Raw genomic sequence first — 13,641 nt, 5'->3', positions numbered from 1 at the left:
GGCGCTGAGGACCCTCTCCGGTGCATCTGTACTCAGCCACTCAGACCAGCTGTGATGAACGGGCAGCCAGGGCAGCCAGAAGGGCCAAGCACCGTCGGCTCTCAGGGGTGGGGAAGCGGCCGAGGCTGGGAACAGGAAGCAAGCGGGGGCTCTGCCTTGGCCTTGGCAAAGCCAACCTGCTGCCCGCCCTGATTATAGAAAAGGGACTCACACAGAGGCACACAGGGTCAAGGACGGCTCCAAGACAGCTTTCCTGGGTTTTTTTCCTCCCTGGCATTTTTTGGTTTTGTTTTTGAGATTTCATTGACATATAACATTGTGTAAGTTTAAGGTAGACAACGTGTTGATTTGGCAAATTCGTATATTGTGATGATTGCCACCATACCTTAGCTAACACCTCCATCACCTCCCATAATTACCGTTCTTTCTTGTGGTAAGAACATTTAAGATCTAGTTTCTTAGCAATTTGGAAGTATATAATGCAGCATTGTTGACTATAATGTCAAGGCGCGTTCGCTCTCCAGAACCTACTCATCTTCCAGCTGCAAGTTTGTGCCCTTGGACCAACGTCTCCCCCATTCCATGCCCCCTCCCCCCAACCAGCCCCTGGTAACCACCATTCTAGTCGGCTTCCGCGAGTTGGCTTTTTTAGATTCAACATGCAAGTGATACCAGGTAGTGTTTGTCCTTCTCTGACAAATCTCGCTTAGCGTAATGCCCTCAAGGTCCATCCACGTTGTCGCGGATGACAAGATTTCTATTTTTCTCATGCGTGCGCGCACACACACACACACACACACACACACGTGTGCACGCATGCTCCTTATCCACTTATCCAAGGACAGACCCTGAGGTAGTTTCTGTATCCCGACCTCTGTGAATGATACCACGATGCACATGGGAGTGCAGGTATCTTTCCAATAGCCTGCTTTCATTTCCTTCATCTACATCCTCAAAAATGGGGTTGCTGGATCATAGGGTAGTTCTATTTTTAATTTTTTGAGGATGCTTCATACTGTTTTCCACAGTAGCTGTACCGACTTACATTCCCACCAACGGCACACACTGGGTCCCTTTCCTGCATGTGCCTGCCACACGCCATCCGGCTTCCCTAGCAAAGTCCCCGAACACCTCTACGCCTCAGTTTCCACTTCTGTCAAAATGAGAATGACATGAATGTCTGCCTCACGGAGTGGTCATGGAGAATAAATGAAACATAAAAACACTAGAAATTATGAAGTGTTCTGGAAAAGCAGTGTCTTATTCGATCAAGCCCCTGATGTTGGTCCTTTCTTCAAATGTCCCAAAGCCTTAGTCTGGAGCCAGGTTGCCTAGATTCGGATCCCAGCTCCACGTCCCCGCTGTGTGACACAGGACAAGTGACTTCATCACCCTGGGCCTGCGTTTCCTCCTAAGTAAAATGGAGATAACATAAAGCTGTCATGAGGATTGAGAGAGCTAATAAGGTAAGCCACTTAAAACCATGTCAGGGACATATTAAACACCATGGTTAAGTGTTAGTTAAAATTTTTCTTTTCATTCACCCTGGTGTTGCCAGGTCCAAACCAGAGTTCATGGCCAGTCCAGAAGGGATACCCTTGTTGGTCAATCACAAGAAATCCGCTCTGGGTCGAGCAGCTTACCCTAAATTGTCCTTTGAAATCTTAAAAGGTTGCTTTAGTTCCTTCTCAGAATCAGGAATGGATTCAGACTGTATCCCATGAATCTGCCACGAAAACCCTCAGCCAAAACCCATGGGGTTTTTTCCTTCTAACGCAGTGAAAATAACCAAAACTCATATGAGAAGCCACACTGGGAGCAGCCACAAGCATCTTCTGCCCAAGCTCAATAAGACACTACATCACCCCCAGGAGGGTAGCTATTTGTTTTTTAACTTGTTTAATTAGAAAAAATGGAAAACAAGTGCCAGCAAGGGTATGGAGAAAGCCAGCAACTCGTCTTCTGGAGATATACCCAAAAGAACTGACAGCAGGGCTTTGAACCCATTTTTGCACTGCAATATTCACAGAAGCATGCTCCACGATAGCCAAAAAGGTGGAAACAACCCAGATGTCCATCAAAAGACAAATAGGTAAACGCAGTAGGGTATACACACACGGTGGGATATTACCCAGCCCCAAAGAAGGGGCTTCTGATCCCTGCCACAACGTGGATGCGTCTTGAAGACAGGATGCGAAGTGAATAAGCCAGACACGAAAGGACACGTGTGGTTCCACTGATACTCCATGTACTGTACTTACAAGAGTTAAATATGCAGTGAAAAGAGAATGGTGGTTCCAAGTTACATCCACAGGGAAACCCAATGCTTCAAAGCAATATCAATTTGTAGCAACCCCTTGGGTGAATAATATAATGTCTCTGAAAATTAATGAATCATTATACATTTTATATGTGTATAAAAAATGAAAAAGCATCCATAAAGATTTAAATTGTGTAAGTGGGAAGTTGTGTTTAACTTCTGCTGCGTTTTCTGCTCCATGTGACATTGGACAACTCAAATTCCTTATCCACTTATCCAAGGACAGGGTGGATCGGGACTTACTGTTCAGTGGGGGCAGTTTTAGTTTGGAATGGTAAATTTCAGGGGCGCCTGGGTAGCGCAGTCGTTAAGCGTCTGCCTTCGGCTCAGGGCGTCATCCTGGCATTCTGGGATCGAGCCCCACGTCAGGCTCCTCTGCTATGAGCCTGCTTCTTCCTCTCCCACTCCCCCTGCTTGTATTCCCTCTCTTGCTGGCTGTCTCTCTCTCTGTCAAATAAATAAAATCTTAAAAAAATAATAATATGGAATGGTAAATTTCAAGTTGTGTATCCTACCACAATTTCCTCTTAAATGGACATTCTGGAACATTCTGGTTGGTGAGCCCTGGGCTGAACATTAAGAAGCCAGAGCATAGGGGCGCCTGGGTGGTCCAGTTCGTTGAGCGTCCAACTCTTGATTTCATCTCAGGTCATGATCTCAGAGTCATGGGATCGAGCCCTTTGTCAAGATCTGCGTTAAGCCCCATGGGGGGCGCTGCACTCAGCAGAGAGTCTGCTTGAGATTCTTTCCCTTTGCCCCTCCCCATGCTCACACTCACTCTTTCTCTCAAATAAATAAATAAATCTTGAAAAAAAAATAGAAGAAGCGAGAGCATACCTAAGTGTCGCCATCAGCTAGATGTGTACCCAACTGTGTCCCCCGCCTCAGCCCTCAGCTCTCTCCCATGCAGATAAGGGGGAAGGTCCCTTCCACCTCTGACCCTTATCTCAGGGATGCATCCACACCTGCCTAGCCCGGGGCCACCTCCCCAAAACTGAGACACCACTCTTCAGGACTGCCCAGCCTGGACCCCTCCTGCTCAGGAAGAAACCAGGAGCCCCCCGGTTTTGGAATCCAACCTCTCCCATATCAGACCTGGAACCTCAGCTGCCGCAGCCTCGGGACATTTGCTTGGCTTTACTCCTCACCGTCTGGCTATACTGGGACCAGTTTTCATCTCCCTGGGTCTTAGTTTTCCCTCCATGGAGACAGTACCATCCTTTATCCAAGGGCTGCCAACACTGCCAGACTGGTCCGGAATCACGTCCTCATCTGTGCTCAGGACAACCTTGCTCAGCTCTCTAACACCGAAGACAAACAGCAGAAGTTGGTTTTCCTCCCGGCAGAATCTGCAAGCAGTTACATAGCTCCAGACATCGAGCCAGGCCAGTCACTGCAAGAGGCAGGGTTCTAACACTCTAACACAGTCGGGCAGGGTGTGAACATTATTCAGCACACGTGTCCTTAGTACCGCTCTGTGCCCACGCTGTGCTGCACAGGACCGAAGCTGCGCCTTGCACGCCTCCAGGGGGCGCAGTCTCTGCGTGACCATCATAGGTGTGCACACAGGTAACGATTTTCTGGCAGATGATAGTGCAGTGTCTTTTTCTAATTTTCACAAGGTCAGCGTAACAGCCGGCTGCCAAGCTGATACTAGGAGATACGGGTACAGCAATGAGCAAGACCTAGTCCTTGCTCTCAGAGAGCTTACCGTCTAGCAAGGGAACCACGCCAGCAAACTGTGGAGCTGTGCTGGAGAAGGACATCTAAACTGATGCCTGGTGGACACGTGGGATTCAACCAATAGAGGCCAAGGAGAGGGTCTTCTGGGCAGAGCAGGCTCAGGGGCAGAGGCCCAGGGGCAAGAGGGAGCTCAGGCATCCCTCCTGGAATGGGTCGGCATGGCTGGAGGGAAGCTCTCTGATGGACCGGGCAAGAGGGGAGGATGCAGAAACAGAGAAGGCCATTTAGGAGACCAATAAATACTGGCCAATTAATTTTAATACTTTACCAAAAGGTGACTGGAAGCCACTGAAATGTTTTTAGCAGGAGAGCAAAATGCTGTTTCTACTTCCCAAAGATTGGTTTGGCTGCCGTGTTGGGAATGAATCCGACAGGAACAAGAACAAAGGCTTGGAAAACAGAAATGTAGGTAAAGAGCCATGGGGTCAAAGTTCAGATGGTACCAGGACAATGGGGTGGAAGGGTGTAAATTCAAAGAATGGGAAGGAAGTAGAATGCTTACCACTTGGTAAGTTTGGGGACTGACAGTAAGCAAAAAGGAGACCAGGATGTTAGCCAAACTTCTGCCGTTGACAGCCAGGTGACAAAGCTGGTTGGGGGGACTTGGGAGAATGAGCTTCGGATGTGTTGAGGTGGACGTGCCTACGGGATCCCAGGAGGACCTGAGGTTCTGGAAGATCATTAGCTGCTGCTCGTCAGGAGACCCCTCTCTAGAGAACTTGCCCGTGGTTCCTTGGACCCTTTCTACCTCTGCCCAGATAGAAAAGACTCAGTCCTTTACAGAATTCAGATGATCCAGTTACATCCACGGGGAAACCCAGTGCTTCAAAGCACTATCAATTTGTAGTAACCCCTTGGGTGAATAATATAATGTCTCTGAAAATTAATGAATCATTATACATTTTATATGTGTATAAAAAATGAAAAAGCATCCATAAAGATTTAAATTGTGTAAGTGGGCAGTTGTGTTTAACTTCTGCTGCGTTTTCTGCTCCACGTGACACTGGACAACTCAAATTACCTTATCTACACTTTTTCTCCTCATGGGGTGGAGACTTTGTAGAGTTGCTCTGTAAATGAGGTAAATGAGATATTTCATAGAAGGATCTTGGACAGCTCTGGCACAGAGTAGAGGTTCATTAAATATTATATATTCTTGTTACTGCTGTCTTCATTGTGAGGTAAGGGGACTGGAATGCTGCCTTCAGAAAGGGTCCATCCCACATAAGGCAGAAAGGGGTGGAGGTGGGGAATTGGTATGGGGTAGAGGCTGGGTAGTGTCAGGAGCTCTCATCCGACAAATGGGGAAAATGAAAATTTTGTGAAACGGGGAGGCTTCCTGCCCCCGGAGGAAGGACAATAGGCAGTCCAGAAATCGAAGGCTGTGCACACAGACTCCTGGGGACTCAACCTGCTGGAGCAACTATCGCCTGGGGAACGGGTGGGTTTGGCACCAAGATGATGGCCCCTGAGACATGAGCCTCAGGGAAAGAAGTGAGGCTCACCCATAGCCAAATGTAGGCCAAGGGAAGGAGCACTCTCTTCTCCCTGACTCTGAGGCCTCCGAGGTCCCCACCACCCAAGTCCGGATTCCTGATGGCTGCCAACAGTGACCCCCTGTGGCCACCAGATGCAACTTCAGAGGTTCCTTAAGACCAGGGTGCTCCCCGCAGCACCAGTATGAACCTAGGAATGACTCTGCGTGAGGACAACGGAAAGCCCCCAGAGATTCTTGAGCAATTCAAGAGGAGAGAGAAGCCCATGCAGGATATGAATCGAGCACATGGGGACTCAGGCTGGCATTATTCTGAGTTGTAAAACCAAACCTATGGGGCACTTGGAGCAGGAGAACAACTGGAACTGGTCCTGTCGAGAGACACAGCACCATTTACCAGGCCATCAGTGCACAGAGCGGCCCTGCTTTGTGTTACCTTTCCCTCCAGCCCCACATTCGGCTCCACCCCACCCCATCCCGGGACCAGACGGCATCTCCCCTCCAGCACACAGCATCGTAGACTCATCCATGTTAAACCCAGACTCCAGAGCGCTCTCTCTTCTGTGAACAAAGAGAATGCAACCAACATAGCTGGACTCCATCCTGGGTCTGAGCACACATATTTCTCCCTGGGCTCTGACTACACGGCAAAGCGTGACACAAGCAGAGTACAAGTTGTGGGGGAGGGGCCACACCAGAATGGCAAGGTCGAGGAAGGAGGGGAGGGGTTCACCAGAACACACTTCCAATATTCGGAAATAGTATCATTTACCAAGTCATGCTGGCTCTTCTCCAAATCTCTGGGCAACTAGACATCACCTAACTCCACACTCCTACAAGTTTGCAGTTGAGAATTAATTAATTTCTGCCTGGGATTTTCAGAGCTTCTCAGAAGCCACAGCCTGCTCTGTTACTGGAACTGAATAACGAACTCTGTATTCAAATGATACTAAAGGAAACAATGCCCTTTTTCCCCCCTAACTTGGAGAATTTAATTTAGGTGTTTTATCAAAAACTGCTGCTCCCAGTAGGTTAGTGGCCCACTATAATCGTTCATATTAAATTAATTGAGTGCAGAGTGGCTTTGCTGGTTTTGAATGACAGCCTCCAGAGTTGAGCTCATCATTCTTTAAGGAAGCATAAAGAAAAGAACCAAAATCGTAGGGCCTGCATTATCACATTTTCTTGGTCTTTTGGAGGTTTTTCCACTTTTCGTTGTCACCTGGTGCATTAATTAGCAGTCAGACAGCACTTGGGCCAGATGATCCCCAGTCGGCCTCCCTCAGGAAACACCTGCCTGGCGCTAACGGTCCACCTCACCGTGTCGCTACAAAGAGGCACACTCCTGCGTGGCACTTCCTCCCTCTTACTGTCCCTCCCGACAAGCCTCCACTCAACGGAATTACCCCCATTTTCCAAATGAAGACGCCGAACAGCCGAGCAAGAACTTGCTCCCAGTCACATGAGTCAGTGGCACAGCTAGGGCAGGACTCCCAGTCCAGTGCTCCTTCTCCCACACTAGAGTAGCCTCATGTGACTTCACTTTGTTCACTATTTTTTCAGTGCAAAGCTTTGTCCTGCCTTCTTTTCTCCTATCTCTTCTTCCATTCTGAATTTAAATGAGTGAGTTCTTCCTTGGCTCTTCCCCATCTCCCCTTTCCCACTTTCACCTTTGTTCACCATGAACCTCAGGCTGCAGCCACAGGGAAACAAGCACGGCATCCTGGGCACACCATGACCTTGCTTTTGCTCCGTGCTGCTCCCTCTGCTGTGAGGCCCTTCCCTGCTTCTGCACTTCCCCACTTCTCCCAAACCAAATGCCATTTCCTCCGCAGGGCCTTTCCAAATGCTCTATATACCACGATCACGTGCGATTGATTCCTGGGATGCCAGGCTGGCTCAGCACCCGCAAATCAGTAACTATGATACGCCACATTAACGAAAAGAATAAAAATCGTATGATCATCTCAGTAGAGGCAGAACTAGCACTTGACAAAAGTCAGCATCTTTTCATGATAAACACTCTCAACAAATCGGGTATAGAAAGAATGTACCTCATAACAAAAGCCGTATATGACAAGCCCACAGCTAACATCATACATGACAGTGTAAGGTTGAAAGCTTTTGCTCTAAGATCAGGAGCAAGACAAGAATGCCCACTGGCTCCACTTTTATTCACCGTGATACTGGAAGTCCTAGCCACAAAAATTAAGCAAGAAAAAATTAGTAAAAGGCATCCAAATCAGACAGGAATAAGTAAAATTGTCTCTGTTTGCAGGTGGCATGACTTTACATATAGAAAACCCTAAATATTTCACCCAAAAATTGTTAGAACTAATAAACCAATTTGGTAAAGTTGCAGGATACAAAATCAACATACAAACATCATTTCTGTTTCTATGCAGTAACAATGAATATCCAAAAAAGAAATTAGTAAGACAACCCCACTCACAATAGCACTGGGATGGGTGAAATAGGCATGGGTATTAAGGAGGGCACTTGTGATGAGCACTGGGTATTATACGTAAGTGATGAATCACCAAATGCTACACCTGAAACTAATATTACACTGTAGGTTAACTGGAATTTATTTTTTCAAGATTTTATTTATTTATTTGAGAGAGAGAGAGAGAGAGAGACAGCATGAATGGGAGGGGCAGAGGGAGGAGAGAGAGAATCTTTAGAGACTCCACACTGAGCATGGAGACGAACGTGGGGCTCAAGCCCAGGACCCTGAGAGCATGACCTGAGCTAAAACCAAGAGTTGGATGCTTAACCGACTGTGCCACCCAGGCACCCCACTAACTGGAATTAAAATAGAAACTTGGAAAGAAAAAAAAAAGAGTAAAATATTTAGAAATAAATCTAACCAAGGAGACAAAAGACCAGGACACTGAAAACTATAAGACATGGATGAAAGAAGTTAAAGAAGACACAAATAAATGCAAAGATACCCTGTTGTCATGGATTGGAAGAATTAATATTGTTAAAATATACATACTACACAAAGCAATGTACAGATTCAGAGCAATCCCTATTAAATTTCCAGTGGCATTTTTCACAGATAATAGAAAAAAATAGTAATCCCAAAATGTGTATGGAACTACAAAAGATTCTGAATAGCTGAAGCAATCTTGGGCAAGAAGAACAAAGCTCGTAGCTTCTCACTTCCTGACTTCAAATTAAATTACAAAGCTATAGTAACCGAAAAAGTGTGGTACTCACATGAAAACAGACATATAGACCAACAGAAAAGAATATAGGGCTCAGAAATAAACTTACGCATATAAGGTCAAATAATTTTCAACAAAGGCACCAAGAATACACAATAGGGAAAGACAGTCTCTTCAAAAAAATGGTGCTAGGAAAACTGGATATTCACAGGCAAAAGAATGAAATTGGACCCTGATCTCCTAGCAAACACAAAAATCAACTCAAAATGGATTAAAGACTTAAATGTACGACCTGAAACTGTAAAACACCTGGAAGAAAACATAGGGAAAAAGCTCCTTGACATTGGTCTTGGTGATGTTTTTTTTGGATATGACACCAAAAACAAAAATAAACAGGTGAGATTATGTCAAATTAAAAACCTTCTGCACAGTAAAAGAAATCATCAACAAAACAAAAAGGCAACCTGCGGAATAGGAGAAAATATTTATAAACCACATACCCAGTAAGGGGTTGATGTCCAAAATATATGGGAATCCACACAACTCAATAGCCAAAAACAAATGACCCAATTTAAAAAATGGGCAAAGGACCCGAATAGTTATTTTTTCAAAAGGACTTACAGATGGCCAACAGGTACATGAAAAAGCGCTCAACATCATTAATCACCAGGGAAATGCAAATCAAAACCACAATGGGATATCACCTCACACCCGTTAGGACATCTATTATCAAAAAGACAAAAGATACCAAGCATCAGCAAGGATGGGAAGAAACTGGAACCCTCATACATTGCTTGTTCAGATGTAACTGGTACGGGAGCTCTGGAAGACAATATGGCAGCTGCTCAGATATGAAACACAGGGTTACCATATGACCTAGAAATTCCACTCCTAGTTACATACCCAAGACAACTGAAAATTATATGTTCACACAAAGGTACACCAGCTTTCACATCCCAGGGACTCTTTTGTTGGGGCTCCTCTTCCACAGACATGAACAGCTGGGCAAGATCCACGTGTATGGATTGTGTCCACTTGCCATTGACAATGGCGCAGAGCATAGCTAGCTTCCTGACACCACTCCATTGTTTTGAGCTTGTTTTTCTGTTTTAAGAGGTGCCAGGGATACATTTTTGCACTGAAATCTACGGATGTTTTAAAAACACTTAAAAAAAAACACTTTTCACAAAAATAGTCCTTTGTCATTACATTATTTACTCATGGGTTTGTACATTTCTGTTAATGAATGATTTTTTCAGTAGAAAACACATATTCAAGAACCACAAAAAAATACCCCAATGTTCAGAGCAACGTTATTCATAATAGCCCAAAAGTAGAAACACCCAAAGGCCCATCAACTAATGAGTGAATGAACATCATGTATGATTCTATTTATATGAAATATCCACAATGGGCAAATCCATAGGTGCAGAAATTAGATTAGCGGCTTCCTGAGGTGTGGCGGGAGAAGGAATAACCAATGGGGACAGTTTCTCTTTGTAGTAAGGAGATCTCTGGAAGTAATAGCAGTGATGGTTTGCACAAGGCAGTGAGTATTCCAAAAGCCACTAAACTGTACACTTTTAAAGGGTGAATTTTATGTTGTGTGAATTGTATTTCAATTTTTTTTCGAGTCTGTTGAATGACTCTGGCGTGTGGTTGAGAAAGGCCGAGGACCAGAGGGCTGGCGAGTAGAAATCACGCCCCATCTGCGTTACGCCTGCCGCAGCCCTGGCTCCAGTCATCTCTCAGGGGCACCACTGCAACATCATCCTCCTCTCTCTCACCCCCAAACCCACCTTTACAAGCGGCCCACTGCCCACCTGCATGAACCATGCCTTTTCATTTTCTCGATGTTTCGACTTCTGGGACCTTGCCGAGGCGAGAGAGACTGGCCTCCCAGGGTTGGCCAATTCCTAAAGATACTAAAGGACTCACCCGCAAGTGTGCCTTTCATTTGCAAACCAGCCAATCCAAAATATTCCGATCACTTCCTCTATCTAGCTCTTACCATCAGGGGCACTGTCCACCTACCCTCATTACCCCAGGGTGACAGGCCATACGTCAGACAACTAGAGACAGCCCTGTGCCCCAGAGCCTGCAGACATTATTCAGACCAGCCAATCCTACACCTGCTTCCCCTGCCTGGCCTTACCTGCCCCAAGCAAACCACAAGAAAAGTTCCTGCCCACATCATGCCCCAGCTCCCTCCACCTCCTGATGGGCCCTGGTGCTTCTCCCTGTAGTCCCACGTGGCGTGCCCTGACCCCCTGAGTAATAACTTCTTGCGGCAAGGTCATCATTTCCATATTATCCATATGATCCAGGTGTTACCATACCTGATTCAAACGAACCCCAAGCCCATACTGAAACACCACCCTTCAAATCTGCTTCCGCCTTCTCTCTCCCCCCACCAACTTTTCTCTACCAGACACTCTCCAAGCTTTGTAGCCTTTGTAGCGGGCCCCATACACCTCCACCTTCCAAGCACATCCCATTCCCATCACCATGCCCTTACGTCTGCTGAGGCCTCCGTCTTGGAGACCCTCTCCTTCTCCTGCCTCTTCACCTCAGTTGTTCCTGTGCCCCCATCAAGCTTCGCTTCGTCATGCTGCCTCCAGAAGCCCACCGGGATAGCCACTCCGTACTCCAACAGTAGTGGTACTTTTCAAAACCAGGACCCTGTGTGTCTGTCTCCCTAATGGACTACGAGTTCCTCCAAGATAAGCACCATGATCCCTCATTTCTGGGTGCCCAGGACTTAGCCCAGAGCCAGTAAAGTATTGGTAACACAGTCAATGTAGGGTTTTCTTTTTTCGTGTAAGCAATCTCCTCCATCAGCATATGAATAAGGTCCTGGGGGGTGGAGCCCTCATCTTCTGGGTCCTTGACAGGGCCCCCCTACAAGGCTGGTCCAGGTAAAGGCCTCGGGGATGAATGTGTGACCCGGAAGGATGACCCCACAGATAGCCAAGGGGGAGGAGAGAGGGTGGGAAGCCAGGCTGGTCTACTCACGCTGTTCCTCCCACTCCCGTTCCTCGTTCTCGCTGGCATGGCTCTGCAGCTGGGCCTGTTTCAGGGTCCAGTAGAGTTCCTTCGCCCTCTGCTCTTCCTGGAGGCGAATCTGTTCTTCTCCTCGCTTCCTCTCCTCTTCCTCTTTCCTCTAAAATATCAGGGGGACAGAACGACGTTAGGTCACAAGAAAGAAAGTGCCCCTGTGGCACTGCAGCCAGGCAGGGCTGTCTCAGGGTGAGGTGGGCCCGTGGTGGCAGCTCAGGACAGTCCCTGACACATGAAATGGCCATAGTCTGGCCTGATCAAGGCTGCGGTAAGGATCAAACCGCTTAAAATACGTGGAACAGGGGCACCTGGGTGGCTGAGTTGGTTAAGCTACCAGCTCTTGGTTTCAGCTCAGATCATGATCTTAGGGTTGTGAGATCAAGCCCTCTGTTGGACTCCCCACTCAGCGGGGAGTCTGCTTGAGATTCTCTCTTCCTCTCCCTCTGCCCCTTCCCCCCAAAATAAATATATAAATCTTAAATAAATATACGTGGAATAATTTGTAGACTCCAAAGCTTTCTGCAAAGATCCGAGGATGCTGGGCCACCCTTGGCCACACTTACATTCTGGGGGAGGGGGAGGGTGGGTACCATTCTTCTTGGAGGCCAATTAAGCAGGATATGATCATGTCTTAACCTTCTGTCTGGATAAGATATTTCAAAGACAAGCAGGTTTGGGGGCCCCCCATCTCCAATTGTCCCACTCCGAAGATCCAAAAGGCTGTGTGTGTGTGTGTGTGTGTGCGCGCGCGTGCGCATATTTCCCTCTACGTTTGTTCACACCAAAGTAACCCGCAGGTGTCACATGTGCATTATATGCTAAAGGCTCGTTTTCAAATCCAGCAATTCTCCAGACCACTTCACCGCAAACTACCCCGCCCTCACCCAGTGCCCAGAGGTCACGATTCTCAATTATTTTAGCTGTCCCTTCATGCGCTGACGTCTCTGTCTGGATCATGCAGCTAATTTTTTGATTTATCAATTCTAGACATTAAACTACTGCTTTTCTTTTTTGGTACTTGAGTGTTGGGCACTCACGTTTGCCACACAGGGACAGGCCCAGACTTTTCCTCTCCTCACCCTTACCATAACAACATCACAATTTGTGGTGAAATCAATAATTGGTGTATATATAGTTCACTGCAAAGCCAAAGTAGGATGCTGTGTTCACCAATCATAAGAAGTAAGTACTGTAACTTTCTAACATATCTCTGAAACACAGCTACGTCTCACGACTTGCAAGCTGCCTTTTTAAGAGGCAACGGTTTTTTTTCTTTCTTCTTAAAATAATGATTACTAAATCAGCACTTAACTAATACAGCATCTTATATTCAGTAACATATGGTAGTATGATGGCTTTTTCTTTCCCGAGTTCGTAATTGTTTTATCCTGAAGCTGAATGTTGAAATTGCCCAACTTCTCTAAGGTCTGTCGTAAATCTTTCTCTGTGTCTCTTTTTATAACAGATAAACAGCAGTTATCTTTTTTCCAAGGGTTGCCACCGTCCCCAGATGCCAGCCTTCCTTCTTCTCCCATCTCAGTTGGTTGTTATCCAGGTCTCCTGTCCATCCATCCAACTGGGGACTCATTTCTCAGTCCTCCCCAAGTTGAAGCTCTTGTTTCTTTGTTCCATGTTCTTTTTTTGGCCACTTTGTCATTTTGCAACAACATAGCTTGCAGGACTTCTCAGGTATGGATGCACGGAGAGACACTCTCTGAGTCTTGTCTGAAAACATCTATATGCTGCCTTCAGATATAATTGTTAATTTGGCTGAGCATAGAATTTAATTGAAAATCACTTTCTTAAAGCAGAATTTGGAAGACTTGACTTCCCAGCATCCAATACTGCCA

The 13,641-nt window shown here is 46.4% G+C and overlaps 1 protein-coding gene across 2 annotated transcripts in view; it reads right to left on the bottom strand.

Annotated features, from left to right (window-relative positions):
- The window catches only part of SH2D4B (SH2 domain containing 4B), a 59,217-nt gene that overhangs the window by 32,057 nt on the left and 13,519 nt on the right, over positions 1–13,641 (bottom strand). For both annotated transcript variants that reach the window (XM_034662787.1, XM_034662788.1), the window contains exon 3: positions 11,747–11,894. In XM_034662787.1, coding sequence (XP_034518678.1) covers positions 11,747–11,894 — 148 coding nt within the window. The remainder of the gene's footprint in view (positions 1–11,746; positions 11,895–13,641) is intronic.

Source organism: Ailuropoda melanoleuca, chromosome 6 (genome assembly GCF_002007445.2).
Source record: "Ailuropoda melanoleuca isolate Jingjing chromosome 6, ASM200744v2, whole genome shotgun sequence".
In the NCBI taxonomy this organism is placed as follows: Eukaryota; Metazoa; Chordata; class Mammalia; order Carnivora; family Ursidae; genus Ailuropoda; species Ailuropoda melanoleuca.
This window is presented reverse-complemented; position numbering and strand designations above follow the sequence as displayed.